This window comes from Gymnoscopelus braueri, assembly GCF_963280865.1.
Source record: "Gymnoscopelus braueri genome assembly, chromosome: 8".
NCBI lineage: Eukaryota > Metazoa > Chordata > Actinopteri > Myctophiformes > Myctophidae > Gymnoscopelus > Gymnoscopelus braueri.
In genome coordinates, this window is record NC_137609.1 from 1,264,498 (window position 1) to 1,285,229 (window position 20,732).

Genomic DNA, 20,732 nt, shown 5'->3' on the forward strand with positions numbered 1-20,732 from the left:
AAAATGTGTGATAACTATGAAAAAGCTGCTCCTGTGGAGAGGTTATCATATATTTATTTACTCGTATTGACCCTATGAACAATTTAATATAGGTTTGGTTTTGCCCACTCTTTCGATAATCATTGCTCAATTTTGGGGCTCTGGCTCATGGACTAATTGTTGTTCCTCAGCTAGCGGACACACAGCTAGATGGCCACCGGGTCTTTATCCACCGCCGGGTGGTAGTTACACCGCCTCTCTTCCCGGTATCTGCTCACGGGAAGGGCCGCCAGGCAGCGTGGGCTGTCAGTATACTCCATCGGTGAGCAGCGCCTTCTTGTATGCAAGCTTGTGACTGGGTGAAGCACACAGTCCCCAGAAGTTGCGAATGCATCTTAAATGTGCACCTACTATATTAACGGTGGTAGTTACAACGGGGCAGTTTAAATGTCATGCCCATCACAGGATCCAACACAAACCCTGATCAACTAACAGAGACTGACATGGGTACGAAAACACAAAGTCCATTTAAAGGAGAATTTTGGACTAAGGTTTTCTTACCTTTTCTATGATGTTATGATATCTTAGGATGAATGGTACAGTAGAAAAATGTCTTAACTCCATCCCGGGTCCACCACAGCTTAAAACGTGCGCGGATAGGCCTTGCGCTAGATCGCATATCTTCATAGCTTTTTTTTTTTTTCTGACGTTCTGAGATCTGACGTTCATAGTGACAGAACACTATGCAATCCCAAAAAAAATAAAAAAGATAAACAGAAGTCTCGCTAGACGAGATTGAAATCTCGAGATTTCAATCTCGAGATTTCAATCTCGTCTAGCGAGACTTGTTTTCTTTTTTTCGTCTTCTTTTTTTTTTACAGTGTTCTGTCACTATGAACGTCAGATCTCATCAAAAAATAAAAAATAAAAAGCTATTAAAATATGCGATCTAACGCAAGGCCTAATGTTTTTTTTACGTTTTAAGCTGTGGCGGACCCGGGATGGAGTTATGACATTTTTCTACTGTACCATTCATCCTAAGATATCAATACGTCATAGAAAAGGTAAGAAAACCTTAGTCCAAAATTCTCCTTTAAAGGTCATTAACACCTTCAATCCGGGAACGCATCTGTGTCGATTTCTTTGGGCTATTAAAAAATTGCAGATATACAAGCTCATAGCGCGGTAAGAATCACTGCATGATTCTTACCTTTTTCCGCACATCGTATCCACACCGTATTGAAACAAGCGGTTAAAATCGCTTTTTTAGTCAGCCTGTGGCCAGTCAACCCCCGTCCGCATGTGCTGTACTGCTCATGTTAAGTTGCATTACTGTTTCAACCTGTCGGTAAAGATTTCTCGGTCGCTAAAATGCATAACATCTGAGAGCAGGGGGGCTGACCTTTACTTTTTGGATAAGATGTGCGGAAAAAGGTATGAATCATGCATAGTGGCCAATTTTCGCCGGTGTCGTCGTCACCTGCCGGCACCCGACGCTGTGGGACCTCATCTCTGAGCCGTTACAGCGGAGGGAGAGGTTCCAATTAAATGGGGCTGGATATGAGCTGTTTGAACTTGTACGATGTGTGTCATTGACTGATTCCCCCCAAAAAGTCTGTCCCTTATCAGTTCAATAAAGGGCAGTGGTGGAAAAAGTACTGACATTGTTTACTTAAAGGGATACTTCACTTTCACATAAAATAAACATAAAAAATATATATTAAAAAAAAATGAAAGAAGTTATGGCAAAATAAAGGCCCCCTCACACATTAGTAGGACACTCTAATGCGTGAGGGGGCCATGAATTTTCCATAACTTTTTTCATTTATTTTTAATATATTTTTTAAATGTTTCCCCGGCCCTAAAGTGAAGTATCCCTTTAAGTAAAAGTATAAATAATGCAATATAGAAATACTCTTTACAAGTAAAAGTAGGGAATTCAAAATGATATTGGCTATTTTCAAAGTTTAGCATAAATTTAAATGGGGCTGAAGTGGTTAATAAAATGTAAAATGTACAAAGTTTTTTTTTGTGAAAAAAATGTACAAAGTAACTAGTAACTAAAGGTTTCAAATAAATGTAGTGGAGTAAAAGTAAAATATTTGGATCCGAGATGTAGTGGAGTAGAAGTAAAAGTATTGGAAATACTCAAGTAAGGGAACGATTCTGTATTTCAGAGGACAGCTGGCAACAACCCTAATGCCCACATACATACTATACACATATTATTGAACGCCTGCAGCAGTAGTGAATGAGGGGAAGTACGCTCCGCTACGTGGGGACGTTGGGTTCTGCCAAACGAGCGCTCCTCCCCTCCGTAACCCCACATCAAAAAGGAGGAAGACACCCTGGCTGCTGGTTTTGGTCGCGGTGTGTTTTGGTGTCTCACAGTCTCCACGGATAGGATACTAGACCGGATTATACCCAAATTCTTGGAGGATCAAACGTATGCATAATTCATAGGATATGGAATACTAAATGAGGGCAAAGATAGAGCAAAGAGGGGAAAAAATAAAAAGGTACTGAAAATCTCCTTTATGGATGTTTTTTCTGTACATTTACTGAACAGAGATGGATTTAAAAACACATTCTTAAAGTGGTTAACCGCTTAAATCCTATGTGGTTGTTAACTCATTCAGTGCCACATGACGTCTAAGACGTCACGAGGCCTGACGCCCTGAGCGCCAAGACGTCATGAAAATAAGTCATATTTTTTTTTTATATATTTTTTTTTAAACATGTTCAGAACCCAAGATATGATAATTTGAAGATTTGCTGCTCCATTCACTCTTTGTTTAACTTCTTACTGAAAAAGGCTGTATCTCGGCTCCTGAGCACTTTTCTTTTACAATTAATTTTGGTTGTGGCACTCAGAGCCAAAATTCCATAAATAAGCATGGCACTGGAAGAGTTAAGGAGTGCCCCAGGGCTCTATACAAGTACTCTATACATCAGTGGTTCTCAAACTTGCCAAAAGAGACATTTGATGTCTCCGTGCCGGGACCCAAACTAGTGAAAACAGCCAATCTACAAGCTCACAACATGTTGCAATGCCTCACTACCTGCCCACCTGTCCCCTACAGACCACCTGTCTGTCCCCTGTACAGACCACCTGTCTGTCCCATGTACAGACCACCTGTCTGTCCCCTGTACAGACCACCTGTCTGTCCCATGTACAGACCACCTGTCTGTCCCCTGTACAGACCACCTGTCTGTCCCATGTACAGACCACCTGTCTGTCCCCTGTAGAGACCACCTGTCTGTCCCCTGTAGAGACCACCTGTCTGTCCCCTGTAGAGACCACCTGTCTGTCCCCTGTACAGACCACCTTAACACATAGACCACCTGTCCCCTGTACAGACCACCTGTCTGTCCCCTGTACAGACCACCTGTCTGTCCCCTGTCCACCTGTCTGTCCCCTGTACAGACCACCTTAACACATAGACCACCTGTCCTCTGTACAGTCCTCTGTACAGGTGTTTATGTTTTTAGCTGTTACCTTATGTACCATTTGTTTTATTATACAAATAAATAAAACAAAATCAATCAACCAACAACTTTTGTATTGTCTTCTTTCTTTCATAGGGCTCTACATTGAATGGTTATTGTTGGGTATAATTTATGTCTCTATAATGACGGTGAGGTGAGGATCAGGTCACATGTTAAGCCCTAAACCAATCCTATCATTACCCCCAGTGTCCCAACAACCGCACTCATCATTACTTCTGTGAGAAAATAAGTGGAAAACCCCACAACATACACATGAGGTCATACTGTACCATCCTGGTGTCACTCATTAAAGGACGACTTCACCCATTTTCAACCTACCTTCATATAATTGGTCCTCACTAATGCTCATGATAAAATGGTACAATTCTTTCCTACTCGGTCTGTGTCTCAGAGGAGGGTGGTGGACAGTTCAGAAACCTGTCTACCAGTGACATCATCGATGGGGAATCCAAGCTAATAGAAATTGCAGGATTTATGTTCCTGGAAAGTTAGAATGCTATAATGGAAGACATCGTTCTCAAGTTCATAAAAAATCTAAATAAAAGATGTGAAATCTTGTTTGGCAAAACAAAAAAAAACTGCCTAATAATGATGTCACTGTTAAGCAGGTTTCTGAAGTGTCCACAGCCCTCCTATGAGACACAGACCCAGTAGAATTTGTTTTCATCCTTTTATCATGAGCATTAGTGAGGACCAATTATATGAAGATAGGTTGAAAATGAAAATGGGGTGAAGTCATCCTTTAATAACCGACACCAGGATGGTACAGTATGACCTCATGTATCTGTGGTTCCAAAACCTATTCTGGATCAGGGCCCTCTTGAAAATCGTGAAAAGTGTTCACACGCTACTCAAAGCGAGCTACATTGTGTGGACATGCTCGCTTGTTCTTTGATCAAAGTAACTACAACCTACCGAACCCAAACCTCTACCTGATAATGATGCCATCATGCTTTCAAAGAAGAAAAGAAAAAAGTACTTAAATCAAATTGTACTCCGTTACTGTCCGCCACCGCACAATACTGTATAAATACTTAATGAAACCTCCCTACATGCGGTGCTACCTACCGTCTAATGCATTTACAGGAGGGCAACGCGGGTGCCAACGAGAAACATTTGTACCACTTGCTACTTAAAATTCAGAAAGTGCCACTTGTGTTATAGGAGGGTTCGTACTGTGATTATTCTGCCTTTTATCATCATCGTCATCTTCCCACAAAGTAGAGCGAGCGAGCAGGAGGATGAGGTTGAGGAAGGAAGGCGGTTAGAACCAGCCCAGCGGGGGCTAACCGTTACGTAAGCTGACATTTTATTGAGATAATTGCTGCATGGTGCATGATCGTATATATACAGTAGAGCTCCACTCTGTACCGAATGTTTTAACCCTTTCAATCCGGGAACACATCTGTGGCATTTTTTAGATGTCTATGGGCTATTCAAAAATAGCAGATCTACAAGCTCATAGTGCATTTTTTTTTGTAAATAATTGTGTAAATCTTTGAATATAAATGTTTTTTGACATTTGTAACTCAAACCTTTGCTTCTGGGGATTCAACTTATTTTTTCTTTAACTTATGTTGCTATAACGTCAGTGGTTCTCAAACTTTTTCATGTCAAGGACCCCCAAAATGATATGTATTTTGTCTGCAGACCCCCAACTCAAAATATGTTGTTCCAGGGACCCCCAGAAGCAAAGATTTCAGTTAAATGTATATTCGAAGATTTGTAAAAATGTTCAAGTCTTTTTCAAAAATAGCAGATCTACAAGCTCATAGTGCGGCACTTGGTGCCGCGCTATGAGCTTGTAGATCTGCTATTTTTGAATAGCCAAATAAATCTAAAGTGACACAGATGCGTTCCCGGATTGAATCGGTTAAGGAAAGGTCTTAAGTCGTGTTCAACACGCTATCACGCATAGTTGGTATAACAGGACTTTAAAAAGGAACCACTTCAACCCTGTCTTCATATAATTGGTCCTCAATAAATGTTCATTATAGCAGTTCTACTCACTGAGTCTCAGAGGAGGTTAAAGAAACCTGCCTACAAAGTGACATCATAGGAAGGCAGGTGTGGCAATGTCAAAGTCAAACAAGATATTTGTATTAACACCTTTACCGCCGGGCCCGTAGTTCTACGGGCCGTTAAATCCAACGGTTAAGCGCCGAGCCCGTAGTCCTACGGGCTGCGGTCTTTTCGCGCATGCGCGGTCCGGGTGCACTTTCGGAATTTTTTTGATCCACTTCCGTTTCCGGTTTGATGACAGGAAATAGAATTATTTGGGATCCGGTTTCGACGATCACGCCCGCTCCCATTCTACAGACGAAACTGAAACTCAATTCTCTTCCTGTAGTTTTTTCTCCTCGCATTTCACTGTTTAACGTAATCCGCTCTAACTACAGTCATGGAAGTCCGTTTGACATGCGGTCTTCACTGGGAGATACAGGGAGATCTCGCGGATGTAAACAGACCGTTCACGGCTCAATCTTAAGGATTTTAACAAGATCTATGGCGACATGAAAAAAACAAAAAAACAACAAAAACACCTTGGCACTGGTGAGTACATTATGAGATTAACCTCTGGCGGTGGATGTGTTAATGCAGGAGCAATGGCTTCCGTTTCAGCATTCTGACTTTCCAGGAAGAGAAAACACTGTAGTTCCATTAGCTTAGAATCCACATCGATGATGTCATTATTCCTGTCATCTCCCAAACAAAGAGAGAAAATGGTGGAACAGTGCTACAATGCTATAAATAAATAAATGTTAAGTTGTTAAAAATGAAAGGAGAAAAAAAGGGAAAAGAGACTTTCTAATTTTGACCTTCAACTAAAATTATAACTAAATAGAAAGTAGGAGGGCCTGGTGGCCCTGTGGACAGTGTCTGTCCCCGTTCACAACCACATGTCCTTCTGAAGTGTCCTTGAGCAAGACACCGAGCCCCCTGCGCCTGCTACCTCATTGCTACATCACGTTTTATTGGATTTTTCTAGAGTAGCCAATCCTTTTTTTATCCCCCTTTTTATCCCCAATTTAGTCGTTATACCAATTAATTCCTCCCCACGCACATTTCTGTATGTTGTCACTGCTGTTGTATCCTACCGACTCACCTGCCAGTGAGGAGCCCCCACCAGGAGGACGTAGAGCATTCGTCGCACTCCTCCCCACTGAAAAGTGCCGCCCCCCCACCCCCCCCAGCCCGTAGGAGTTCGTGCAATGACCGATATCATCACCCGCCCGTCTTCCCTCCCCGAACACGAGCCAATTGTGTTTGTATAGGTGCCCGACAAAGTCGGATGCACCGGGGTGGATTCTAACCTAGGGACTTTACCACTGCGACACCTGAGCGCCTGCTAAATAACTTGCCTATGTAATCCTGGGCACCAGGGCCGCACCAAGGGTAGTGCGAACGGTGCGGCCGCACAGGGCCCCGCGCTTGGGGGAGCCCCGCAAGTGAACAGATTCACGTTTAGTAAGAGTTATACCGAGAAATAACCGCAAATAACCACCAAAAACTCGGAAATATCCGCCCAAAACCGCCAAAAAAATCGCGCAGGGATGGGGGCACGCACGCACGCGACTTCGCACAGAGCCCCGCATTTCTCCCAGACGGCTCTGCTGGGCACTACTCTCCCTCTGCCAACACATGAGTGAGCAGGCCGCTTCTTATCACCTGACAGGGGGGAGTTTACCCAGTAGGACGTAGCGCGTGGAAGGAACACGTTATTCCAACCAGTTCCTTTCCCCTTCATCAGGCTGACCAGGGGGGAGGCAGTATAGAGACCAGAATTACTGCATGTGTTTGTGAGGGTACCTACCCTAGGGGACATGGGGAGAACATGCAAACTCCACACAGAAAGGCCCTTTCGCCAACCCCACCTAGGGTATGGGCACTGATGACGCGGAGGAGAGGACACGGCCCCAGCGTCCCCGGCGGGAATCGAACCCAGGACCTTCTAGCTGTGAGGCGACAGCGCTACTGACTGCGCCACCGTGTCCCCTCTAAATAACTTTTCGTTCTGGTTTTTTGTTTCGTTTGTAATTAGAATAGCCAAATATTCGTACCCCCTTTTTTTCTCCCAAAGTAGTCGTTATGCCAATTAATTCCTCCACACACATTTCGGTCTTGTCACTGTTGTTGTATCCATACTGACTCACCTGCCAGTGAGGAGCCCCCACCGGGAGGACACTGTAAGTCTGAAGTCTGGTCTCCATTGAAGCAGAACTATTTTTATTTTTAGCCGGCAGCTGGTTGGCTTCCCCGGCTGACGGTGTGTTTTGGCTGGCAGACATTTGATCATGGATAGGCTACCGTTACTGTACTCTGTGTTTGTTTGATGAAACAGACACCAGACAGTGCATCATGATGATGATGATGATGATGCAAGCCTGGCGAGCCAGCCTTGCATAATGCAACATCTGCAAGCTGCAGATAAACACACACACCGCCGTCCGTCAGCCAGAAGCTGTCTGTTTTAATGATGGTTTGGAGCCTTCACGCTTCTGCCAGCCTTTTGATTGGCAGTGATTTGATGAGATTGAAGAGATTTTTTGGGGGGGATATATATATATATATATATGTACTATTTGTTGTTTAGCTTTTCTGCCTTTATTGATAGTACAGTAAAGCTAGACAGGAAAGGGGGGGGGGCAGTGACATGTAGCGAAACCACCGGCGGGCATCGAACACGGGATGTGAGGCACCAAAATATAGGAATCGTTAAAAGGGAACCATTTAGGAATCAGACCGTTAAGAGGGAATCTCCCAAGGAACCGGAAATGGTTGAAATCAGACTCTAGTGAGCCAGGCTGTTGTCAAATAATGCTTTGATCATACAGTCTGAAAATGAAACTGGACCAGTGTTGTCCAATGTAAAACTCAGAGTCACTTCCTGACTTGCCTACGTAATGGAAATGCGAGTGAAATAGGACCCTGGCCAGACTAGAGTAGAGAAGTGAGAAAAAGAAGAACGTAGCAAATCAGGCTGGATTCCAGGCTATATATAGCCTTGCTGCTTAGCAGAAATGGAAGTCCAAGATATTTAAACATATATCTTCGTGAAACGGAAATGACCAGGAACAGGTGACAGCTTCTGTTCTGGGCCACCAGAGGAGACCACCAGTGGTCCTTGAGGGGGTTCCAGGTGGTCCCCAGCTAAATGATGGAGAGTTGGTAACCAAATGGACCCTTATAGATCTTTAACTCTTGAGTGTAAAATGAAACCTGTTTTACCCGTTTTGACCCGTTTTACACTCAGAGTTAAATTATTGTTAAACATCAACATTACTTAATTTACAAGAAGTCTACACAATTAGAGAATGAAGAGTAATTGTTATTTTGATTGTTTGCCTGTTCTCTCTCCTATGGCACCAAGCCACCAACATCAATACAGCATGGATGGAATTGTGGACAAAATCTTACCCAACGACGTTAACAATATATTCTACGTCTTGGGTCTGAGAGGCTAAATCTCATCAAACGGTGGTTCCGTGGCTCAAATGCTGAATAAATAATGGACCTTGATATGAAAAAGGCTGCTATATATCATTGGGAGATATGCTGGAATAGTTATCTGGCTACGTGAGGCTGTTGAAATGCTCCTAACCCTAACCCTGGTGTGTGTTGTATATTGTCATGCATGGGCTGTTTTATCATGAATAACAACATGTGAATGGAAGACACCTTCATGTAGACCAGTGGTTTTCAACCCTTTTCGCATCAAGGACCCCCAAATTGACACATATTAGCCCACAGACCCCCACTTGAAAAGATATGCCATCTACACTGTATCATCAATATTAGTGTTCATTTAACTCTGAGAGTGTAAAAATGGAACCAAATGGACTGGTTAGGGTCCATTTGTACACTCTCAGAGTTACAGACACAAGGGTCAATTTGGTTCCTATGTATTAATTTGGCTGAGGACCCCCTGGAACAAAATACATATCATTTCGGGGGTCATTGACCATGAAAGACTTTGAAAACCACCAATAGCAGATCTATAAGGCACGGCGCTATGAGCTTATAGATATGCTATTTTTGAATATCCAAAGTATAAAATAATGGTTAAAGTGGTTACACAGATGCGTTCCTGGTTTTAATGGGTTAAATTGTCATGATGTAAAACTCCAAATGAGTCATCTTCAATAATTGCACTTCTGATTAGAAATTGTTGATCATCCAAAAACGTCTCCTCATTAGACTCACAGTGCACAGTGAAAACACTTCACTATTTTAGTCCATAAACTAACACAAACAAAAGGTTTATGCCAATATAGATCACAAAACCCAGCAGGGCATTTATTTGTTATGTGTGCGTGTGTGTGTGTGTGTATGTGTGTGTGTCAACTTCCACTTGATTTTACAATTTGATGTGCTAAAAGAGTGACCTTGAGAGCTGTTTCACCGTGCAGTAAATAAGGATAATAATATTATGGAACGTCAATTTCTAATCAACCAAGCAGCTAATTGAAGATATCCTCGTCAATATTTGGAGTTACATCATGCATACTTAACCCATTCAATTCGGGAACGCATCCGTGTCATTTTAGATTTTAGCTATAACCATTATTTTATACATTGGCTATTGAAAAATAGCAGATCTACAAGCTCATAGCGCGGCATAGGTTCAAAAAAATTGAAACTTTCAAATATTCTAGAAACTTTCATATATTCTAGATTGATTGGCATTGCACATGAAGCGAAATATTTCAAACATTTTTTTGTTTTAATATTGATGATTACAGTATACTGTAATACAGTATACGACATTTTCGTGATGAATGATATTCCAAAAGATATTTGATGAGTGTTTGTAAAGCTTGTTAGAAGCAAGAAATTGAAGCTTTGCGTTGTACTACCAACAGCTGACTGAAGTATTTATTCTCTGCAGTTCTGTAAGATACTGTATGTTGAGATAATACACAAGACACAACACAACTGGCCTAAAAATCATCTTACTATGGTTTCATAAATGAATAATAAACTTGTAAAATGGAGCTATAATCTCTTGTTATCCTCCCCAAACACACCATATATTATATTACATATTAATATCTACAGTAGCTTGGCAGGATTATTGTGTTGCTGTCGCACAGACACCTTGTAGCTCTAATATTTCAACGTTGCATATTTCAACTTTAATGCCCGTAGGCCTACAAGAGTTGTCAAGCAAAAGTAGTGAAAATAGCAGATCAATCGCGACGTATTGTGAGCTTGTAGATCGTCTATTTCGGGTATTTCCACCCAAAAAAAAATCTGTTTCCTTAAAAGTTACGTTTAAGTTTGGACATTTTTACGTTTGGACATTTCCAGCGGACAGAGACGATTCATGCTTATAGGACCCAATTTACTGCTGGTTCTTCAGCCTCTGCTAATGAGAGACTCAATTAGGCCTGGGACACTAGCTAAATGCTTACTAGTTTAGATTAATATGCCCTCATTATGCAACACTTAAGGCGGTTACACACCGGCGAATATGCGAATATACGCAAAATTCGGACTCGTTCTGAATAATTAAAAGACACTTTTTCGCTTCGCTTTTTCGCGCCATGTACGCTTGCATTGACTTTATAAGGTTTTAAAAAAAAACGTATTATTCGCATGAAAAAAAAATCGCCCCGGTGTGTAAGGACCTTTACACACTGAAAACTACCTAATGTGCGTTTAACTCTTACAACGTGCATTTAACTCTTGCAACGTGCATTTTACACTTTGCATTAAAGGGGCCACACCATGAATTTAATTTTTTTTTTGGGGGGGGGGGTATTTTTTTTTTTAACATTCAGTCATTCATTCTCATTTCAGAGATTTTCAGAATGGGCGTGTCTGAACAGGCCATTTCAGAATGGCAAGGCAAGTGACATCACTTGCCTTGCCATTGCATTGATGATGGCCAGACAGAATTGCTCAGTAGCCCCCCCCTGCCCAAAAGGACGTTTTGGTATTGCAGCTGAAAAAGCTTGGAATGACAGTCAGATTGTGAGAAAAAATATCTGGATGTTTTTTAGGCTTACAACCTGTTTAAAACGTATTAGGGGGCAATATTTATATATAATATATATTTTTTTAATTCATGGTGTGGCCCCTTTAACACATTGAATGCCAATCGCGTAGATCTACGCGAACCTATTTAAAGCCGCAGCGTGCCAGTCGCGTAGATCTACGCGAACCGCCGATTCCCATGTTAATCGCCCAAGGTGCACTTTCCGAATTTTTTTGATCCATTTCCGCTTCCGGTTTTCGGTCGGAAACGGAATTATTCGGGTTCCGGTTTTTTCGATCGTATCCGCTTCCTGTCTGGGATCCTGTTTAAAACTCGATTTTCTCGGTTTGTTGTTTTTCTCCTCGCTGATCACTGTTTAGCGTGTATCGGCTGTAGCTTCAAGATGGCGGCTCGCATTTGGAAACTGTTTTCGCTGGACGTTTCTCACGGATCCGCTGTGTGTTTAGAACCAAATGAACGCGCACTTTTAACTTATTTAGCGAGGTCTGTGGCGACATGATAAAAACAAAAAAACAACAATAAAACGCTGGCACTGGTGAGTACATTATGAGATTAAACTCTGGCATGGAATGTGTTAAGAGTCCCCCCCAAAAAGAATCTGCCCATGATTAGGCCTAGCACAATTATTACATAATAAATCGCCTAATCGCAATTATTTTAGATAGTCACAATTATTTTGCATAATATGCAAAATAATAACTAGAATATTCGCAATTCTGGGAAATTGCAAAGTGTGGTTGCGCCGACGCCATTCGCGGGTGGCGGCCGCCGGGACTCGAGGAATACGCCGGGAGGAATACCGTCGGAGGCTGCGCCAATTACATTGTCACGTCACTCCTGAGATCACTTGCGTTTCATTTTGAGTGGATTGATCCCCCCCCAAATAATGTTTTTGCATCAAACGGTTAGATTTTGCGCATTTGTGGCGCCCCCTATGGATCAAAGTGGAAATGCTTTTGGGGATTTGTTGAGTAAACCATCCTTACATGTGATTCAAATTTGGGATTGACTGGACGTTTCGTTCATGATTTTGTAAAACAGGCCCCTCCCACTAACTTTGGAAGTTCAGAGCTCATGTGTACCGATTTTTGTGAAATTTAGACAACATTTGTGGGAGGAGGAGCTAAAAGTGTGTTTTGAAGAAAATTCAAAATGGTGGAAAATCTATCCAGACGCAAATGGGCGTGGCCTATATGGGGGAGTTGCGTCATGACCCAAGCAATCTAGGGGGAAAAAATTATTCTACGACCTACGGTTCAAGAGTTATAGGCCAAAACGTAAAGTGGGCTGTTATAGCGCCACCATGAGGCCGACTGGTGTAATTATTTTTCTAATAAGTTTGCACTAAACTATAAACCTCCCCTCCAAGTCTTGTAACTCTAGCCTTTACGGTTTCTGAGAAAAACATACTTAAATGGGAGTTTTCATTTTCCCATTAAAGTCGATGGGGAAATTGAATGCACTAATAAATAAATATCAGTTAAACTATGTAACCAATCTCTTAGCAAAATGGATGCACACGATTCCCGGTGAAGCCGGTCATTTTTATATATGGCAAGAAATTGGGAAAAATAAACTGTGGGAGGAGTAGCGCGCCAAAATAAAGTTTATCTAGAATAAACATGAAAGAAAGTGGGAAGAGTACTATAGTCTGGTTGCCCTGTTAGGGCAACCACACTAATAATAATAGTCATAATGGTTTCCATGTTGAAACGTGTTCGTACATTTCCAAACATGTTAATATAATAGCATCTACAAGATCATCCATTTCCATGTTTTTTTTTTAATTGAAAGTCAGGATGTTAAATATGTATTTATTTTTAAAGTTATTTGTCATATATGTGCCCAGCACAACCTTTGTTTACGAAACCCAAAAGCCAGCCGAAGATTCCATTTGTATTAATACGTTCCCAATGTTCAATGCCAAAAACACACAATTATTTGTCTGACAAATATCATCATAAATCGTGACCGGCCTACCCATGATGCAAAAATATTAGTACCATTCCAACACTAGTTAGCGGTAAAATGACACCAACAGAACAAAAACAAAATGCACAAGTTAAACAAACGACTAATAGCCTATCCAGCTACATGCATCATCAGCATAATTGTGTTATTAACTTACAATATTTTCATTTTATTTACTCGTCGTCCATTCACAAACTTCCCGGTGGAATAAAAAGGAGTAATATTGACGTTCTCGCGCTACCCAACATGCCGTGACTCTGTCTGCATCGGACACACGGGGGTCCCAGGCTGTCCTTCTAAAGCGGTCGTCAAAAATCGGGGACTAAAATTGGCGGCCCAATAATAAACACCACTTGAGGCTAAACTAATTTGATTAACAGTTGCTATGCACACTTCCCTTGAATTAAACAGGCATGCTCATTGCTTTGCTTACACAGTTGTAAGCGGGGGCGTGTGGTCTATAATTGGCCTCGCCGCTGACGGAGCGTAGGCTTCTGCCCGACAGCCGACCGTTTGTGAGGGTCTATAAAAACCTTTTTGCTTGGGACAACAGTAGAAAGATGATACTGGTAGGACTGGACTGGACTGGACTGGGGGAGCAAGCTGCTGCCCTTCCTCTCTACGCTTACACTGACTAACACTCATAGCAGTGTGGTTCTCAAAAATATCCATGTCAAGGACCCCCAAATTTACTATTTCGCTATTTAGCAGACGCTCTTAATCCAGAGCGATTTACAGTAAACAAGGAAAACACGAGGCGATACATCAAATGCATAGAAACAGTAATCTATGATCATAGGTAAACCAAGAACCTATCATCAGTCTAAACAGTATAATACCAAAAAATAAATGATCTGTACATTGAAACTGTACACACTATAGTTAATATGTGGTTGGACGCAGACCCCCATCTGACAATGTTTTATGCGAGGGACCCACATAATACATTTGTGTTCAAATGTTTCGAAAATATTTCAAAGTATTTTGGGAACATAGCAGATCTACAAGCTCACAACACGTGAGCTTGTAGATCTGCTATTTTCAAATACCCGATATATATTAAGTGTTAAAGTGGTTACACAGATTTTGATGCTATATTAAATTATTTAGCTGGGGACCCCTCAGGAACCCCGTCAGGGACCGCTAGGGGTCCCCGGACCCCACCTCCCCAATTCTCTAGGTTTTAGAGCCTACTCATTTACTGTAGGGATGCAACCGTTAATCAAACTTATCGATTTAATTCATCATTAAACAAATTAACAATTTTAATAAAAGCTAAATGATCGATTTGTGCTTCTTATTGTTAATAATGTCTCCGTTATTATGACCACGGATATGCTCTAAAGCAGGGGTCTTCAACAGGGGGTCCGAGACCCCTAGGGGATCCTCAGAGGTACTACAGGGGGTACCGCAAATATTTGTGTGATGGGGAACATTAGCCACAAATAGCAAATCTACAAGCTCACAACGCCTTGCGTTGCAAATCTGCTATTTTCTGAGTGTTGGTGGTGTAGAGGGGAAAAGAGCAGACCAAGTACAAAGTCAACGGTTAACTATCTGAAAATACACATTAGCATGAATCCAACTTTCTATGAAAAAGTTTGATCTGCAACACAATTCTATACAATATGTAGTGGGGGGGGGGGGGGTCCCTGCTTCATCTCTCTCTCAGCTAAGGGGTCCTTGGGCTGAAAAACGCCAGCTCTAAAAGCAAACCACATTATTTTTCTCATTTCAGCTGGTATTTGAGGACACAGCAAGCAGTCATTTGTATTTACAAAGCCATACTGAGCAAACTTCCTTCATCATATCTATGTTAACCCATTCAATCCGGGAACGCATCTGTGTAACCACTTAAACCATTATGTAATACTTTGGCTGTTCAAAAATAGCAGATCCACAAGCTCATAGCTATGAGCTTGTATATTGAATGGGTTAATGTATCTTTTATCATCATCCACCAGCAGCTGTTATGATGTTCCTCTCCACTAGAGGGCTGCTCTACCACATACACAGCAACTGCTCAGGACATATTTTCCCACGGACCCCCATCTGAAAATGTTCTGTGACAGGGACCCCCAGAAGAGAAGATTTGTGTTAAAAAAAACACGATTTTTTTTTAATGGCACATGCAAAAGCTTGTGAGCTTGTATATCTACTATTTTTGAATAGTCAAAGAAATTTAAAATTACACAGATGTGTTACCGGTCTTAAAGGGTTAAAGGCCCCTCACTAACAGCTCCCCACCCAGCCCTCACCATGACCATCTGAGCAGCCATAGGCTGGGTGAAGCTGAAACTTGAAATTGACCCTGCGGGATAGATAAAGGTCTATCCACTGATCTACACCTTGAAATCAATCAAAACAAACAAATGTAGTGTATATGACCCATACCAACACGGGCCACATGTCATCTGGTTAAGTGCAAACTTAACCATTACAGGCTTTTGCCCTGCAGGAATAATTACTACTTTGATTACTTAAAATACTCTTCAATGGCGAGTGAAAGTGTCTGTGGCTCTGAGTGACGTCTGGCGTTTTGTCCAGGCAGTTTAGTTAGTTACCCATTACATGTAGAGAATTACTACAACAATTATAAACACAATAAGTGCTATATGGGTTACAGCCAGAATGTTTATTATATGAGATACAGCAGCTAGAACAGAAACTAGCTTAATGGAGATCGAAATTGGTCTCCTACCGACCGGCCACCCGGGTCAAATTACCGACTTAGGAATGTGACAAAAAACAAAACAAATAGGCTTTTATTTAAAAAACATTAAGACATTTTGATAAAACACCAAAAAAAACCAATCAGCTACTTTTTCACTATTGTTTTGTTTTTAATAGGGCTTGAGTGGTTAATAAGAAAAATGCCTTTCCCTCCATCAGCCCATATCTGGTTCATCCTCTCTCTATACGTCACAGTATTACCCCAAAAACAGCTACATCCCAACAACCTACTGTAAGGTGTGTGAATGGATGTATGTCTGTGTCCTGGAGTGTCAAGGATGAAAGTTGCTTTAAAAAATAAAAATAAAGGACTTGTAAGAATGAAGGATAAAGCCCAATGACTTTGCACTGACTTCCAGTGAGTTCTATGGCCACAGCCAGCATCCCCGCGCTGCTAGCATGAAACCTGCACCGCGGGCAGCTAACTGCTCTATATATAGACTGTAGGGTGGGCTCGCTGCAGGCTGGCACATGCACGCGCATATACACATACAGCATACCAGTGGTGTAAAGTAACTAAGTACATTTACTCAAGTACTGTACTTAAGTGCAGTTTTGAGGCATTTCCAAATTGCAGTACTTGACTTCTGCTCCACTACATCTCGGATCCAACTATTGTACTTTTACTCCACTACAATTATTGGGCGACTTTAGTTACTAGTTACTTTGCAGATATAAATTGCTATATTATAATACATACATTAACCGCTTTAGCCCTATTTTATACATAGGCTATTTGAAAATAGCAGATCTACAAGCTCACAATGCGTCGCGATGCGACGCGTTGTGAGCTTGTATTTCTACTATTTTCAAACATTGTAGCACTTTAACTTTTTGGTACTTTAAGTAGATTCTGATGCGAATACTTTTGTACTTTCACTCAAGTAACATTTTGAACACGTATTTTAATATTGTGGTATTGATACTTTTACTTAAGTAAAAAATGTGAGTAATTTGTCCACCACTGCAGTACACACACACATACATCAATATCTTCAACACACACACACACACACACACACACACACACACACACACACATTATACAGAAGACATTGTCATAATGCACACACACGTCAAAATCCTCACTAATAACAGGTTCCACATGTTTAGTCTGAACTGGGATTAATCTGCTTTCTGCTACAATGCTCCAGTTTTTCATGAAACAATCTACAACTAGCGCTAAAAACATAATGCCCCGATTTCCTATGGACAATGTAATAACCTGCTCTCAAATCTCCCACTCACTAAGAGTCACTATGTAACTGTTTTTAACTGTTTCTGTGTTTTAGATCAGTATGCGTCCTAATTGTTGTGTGTGTGTGTGTGTGTGTGTGTGTGTGTGTGTGTGTGTGTGTGTGTGTGTGTGTGTGTGGACAGCATTGCACATGAGGGTAGACCTTGATGCTCTTTTTGAGAATAAATAAAAGGTTTCAATCAATTAATCAATCAATACACACGACATGGGCGGCAGTGGCTCAGGAGGTAGAACGGCCACTTGGGAAATCGGGAAGGTTCGATCCCCTGCTCCCCCTGTGTCAAAGTGTGAAAGTGTCCTTGGGCAAGACACTGACTGAACCCCTAACTGCTCCTAGCCTCGTTCCCAGCCTTTACTCATCTGTGAAGAGAAGAGCCTGGTAACGACCTAATGCAGAGAGTGTCTATAGGGGCGGAGCTTCCGTCATACCCGTTTGTTTCCCCTGGAAACTATCTTTTTTCCGACGGAGCAGGTTGGTGCCATGAATGGTTGGTTTGCTCTGCCGTGGGTTTGTGGATGCGTGTGTGAATGGGTGAATGTGTGTGTGGATGGGTCTGTGGATGGGTGTGTGAATGGGTGAATGTGTGTGTGGATGTGTGTGTGAATGGGTGAATGTATTGTACATTGTAAAAGCTCTTTGGATAATTAAGGGTGCTACATAAATGCATTTACCATTTATATCAAAATCTTCAATAAAAAAAAAACACTGCCACACACACACACACACACACACAGTTTAAAATGTTTGCTTTTTAAAAACAATACTCAAAGATTTGCACTAACTTTAAAGATTTTTAAAAAATGGCAGATCTACAAGCTCATAGCACGGCACGAAGTGACGTGCTATGAGCTTGTAGATCTGCTATTTTTGAACAGCCAGAGTATAGAATATGGTGAAAAATAAGTGGTTTCAAATGATTGTGACACTATATTAACTAAATTGGCCGGGGACCCCCTGGAAACCCCCCAAGGACCCCCTGGGGGTCACCGGACACCACTTTGAGAACCAATGCTCTATCATACATCGCAAACACGCACACACAAGAGCAGCTACTAAAAAAAAACGTTGCTTTCCTGTACTTACACTTTATGGTGACGCACACACACACACACACACACACACACACACACGGTGCAAACTAAAGTTAAAAATGACCCAACCAAAAAAAAAAGAAGGAGCCCAAAGCGTAGTATAGACTCCCAGAGGGCCCATAAACAGTGAGTCGTTCCCCTGACCACAGTAGTGTGTGTAACCTATAATCGGGGGCCCAATATCGTCCTGCCTAAAAAGACACATCAGACAATGTGCCCGTCTGAAAATAGTTCCGTGGTTTTTGGGAGGAGGAGGACAGAGCCAGACAGGGCAGAGTTAAGGTGGAGTCACTCTACACTCTTACATGTTATTGTGGGCCAACACATAAAAATCGCCCTTTGTACTCTGTGATGAACGCAGTAAAAAAAAATCCTCCTCAGTGTTAGGTTAACCCATTAAGACCGACCAGGAACGTATCCGTGTCATGTTTTTGATTTATTTTGGCCATTTAAAAAAATATCAGATCTACAAGCTCATACTATGAGCTTATATATATATATATATATTGCTTTAGTTTTTCATGGAAATGCTCTTCATTTTTAACTCAAATCTTTGCTTCTGGGGATTCTACAAATGTCTTCTAAATCCTTTTTTTTTATTAAGGGTATGTTGCTATATATCAAACTTTTATCATGTCAAGGACCCCCAAAATGATATGTATTTGGCCGCCGACCTCCAACACATCTAAACATATTTTGTAATAGGGACCCCACAGAAGCACAGATTTGAGTCAAAAATGTTCCCTTTAAAACATAAAATTATTCAAGTATTTGCACACATATTCGAGGTTTTTCAAAAATAGCAGATCTACAAGCTCAGAGCGAAATTGTATATCTGCTATTTTTGAATAGCCAAAGTATACAACATGGATAACGTGGTTACACAGATGCTTTCCCGGTTTGAATGGGTTAAAGTAGTTCAGCCAAGAAATTACTTATTTTCTATCAATTACACATGAACTATGAAGACTTGAATTCATGGATATTTTGTTGTTTTTGTCACATTCCTGAGCCAATAATTTGATGACCGGGTGGTTGCTCCATAGGGGACTCTAGTCTACTACAACTAGTTGATTTTTTTTTTTAATGCAGTCCTACAAGGTTGCAAGCTCATTTCAACTAATAGTCACCCCTGTACAGTTTTATTTTTAAAATTACAAACACCCACATACTGCCTAGTTTACCCAACATCCGTCCGCCGCACATAGGGAGACCTATGTGAAGACCGTGGTGAAGTTGGTTTCAGGTTGGATATTCACCCAGTTGGATACTATCCAACTGGGTGAATATCCAACCTGAAACCAACTTCACCACGGTGGGAAGCGGCCAGTATTGCGTTAGCGACTTTTCCGGGACTTGTCAGAATCTAGTTGTATAAAAAATATAACATTGTAGCGAACACAGCAGCAGGTGAGGGCGGCCCCAGCTAAACAACAGGCCGCTCGACGTTATTTTGTATGGAAGCATTTCACTGAAGATGTGGACAAAAAAGACGGTGGTGTGTTTGTGTAGCGAGGCTAGCGAGTAACCTAGCCTTGTTATTGACCAACAGCTGGATTTATTGAGTACTTTGTTTAACAAGAGACCCGGCAGATAGTCAGTTGGCGAGTCCAGTTTCCATTCCTTATTGTAGCGTCAAAAATGGATTGTGGCAATTGTGAAATGCCGTTCGTTGTTGCAGTGTAAGGTTCTCACACGTGCGTTTGTTTGTGTACATCTGTTGTCAACCTAGCTGCTGCGAAATGCCGTGCCCCAGAGCGTCTTTATTATTACATAATAACACAGACTAGTCGACTACCAGTGGGTCAAATTTGCCAACTAGTAAAAAATCACTAGTCGTGAAAGCCCTAGTAGAAACAGGAACTCGGTTCGGCTCCTCCCTTTTCTTAGTCCACTTCTTCCGTTTTTTATATTCCTACTTACGACAACACTACATGTTTAAGGCAGTGGTGCGGAGACAGATTATGCTGTTAGCAGAAACTGTCTTGAGATTACATTTGTACAATCTCAGTTACAATTGGAAACGAGGCAATAGAAAATGACTATTATTATTATTTTACTGTGTAACATAACATGTTCTCTCGCCATCGTTCATAATAACATAAATCCAGTTCATTGGGTTCATGTGGGAGTTTAGGTTTCAGGAGGCGTCACAAATTATTCAGCCTGAACTGGATGATTTCATTA

The 20,732-nt window shown here is 41.5% G+C and overlaps 2 protein-coding genes across 4 annotated transcripts in view; both read right to left on the reverse strand.

The window, feature by feature from the left end:
* Window positions 1-20,732, reverse strand: part of LOC308089674 (parvalbumin beta-like) — a 238,267-nt gene that overhangs the window by 134,304 nt on the left and 83,231 nt on the right. The window lies entirely within an intron of this gene.
* klhl13 (kelch-like family member 13) overlaps window positions 1-20,732 on the reverse strand; it is a 111,541-nt gene that overhangs the window by 74,657 nt on the left and 16,152 nt on the right. Inside the window, exon 1 of one of the 3 annotated variants that reach the window (XM_080435420.1) lies at window positions 13,620-13,719. The exons of the other annotated variants lie outside the window; for them this stretch is intronic. Coding sequence (XP_080291546.1) covers window positions 13,620-13,630 — 11 coding nt within the window. The 5' untranslated portion in view covers window positions 13,631-13,719. Of the gene's footprint in view, window positions 1-13,619; window positions 13,720-20,732 lie in introns of those variants that run through there. 3 annotated transcript variants of the gene reach the window in all.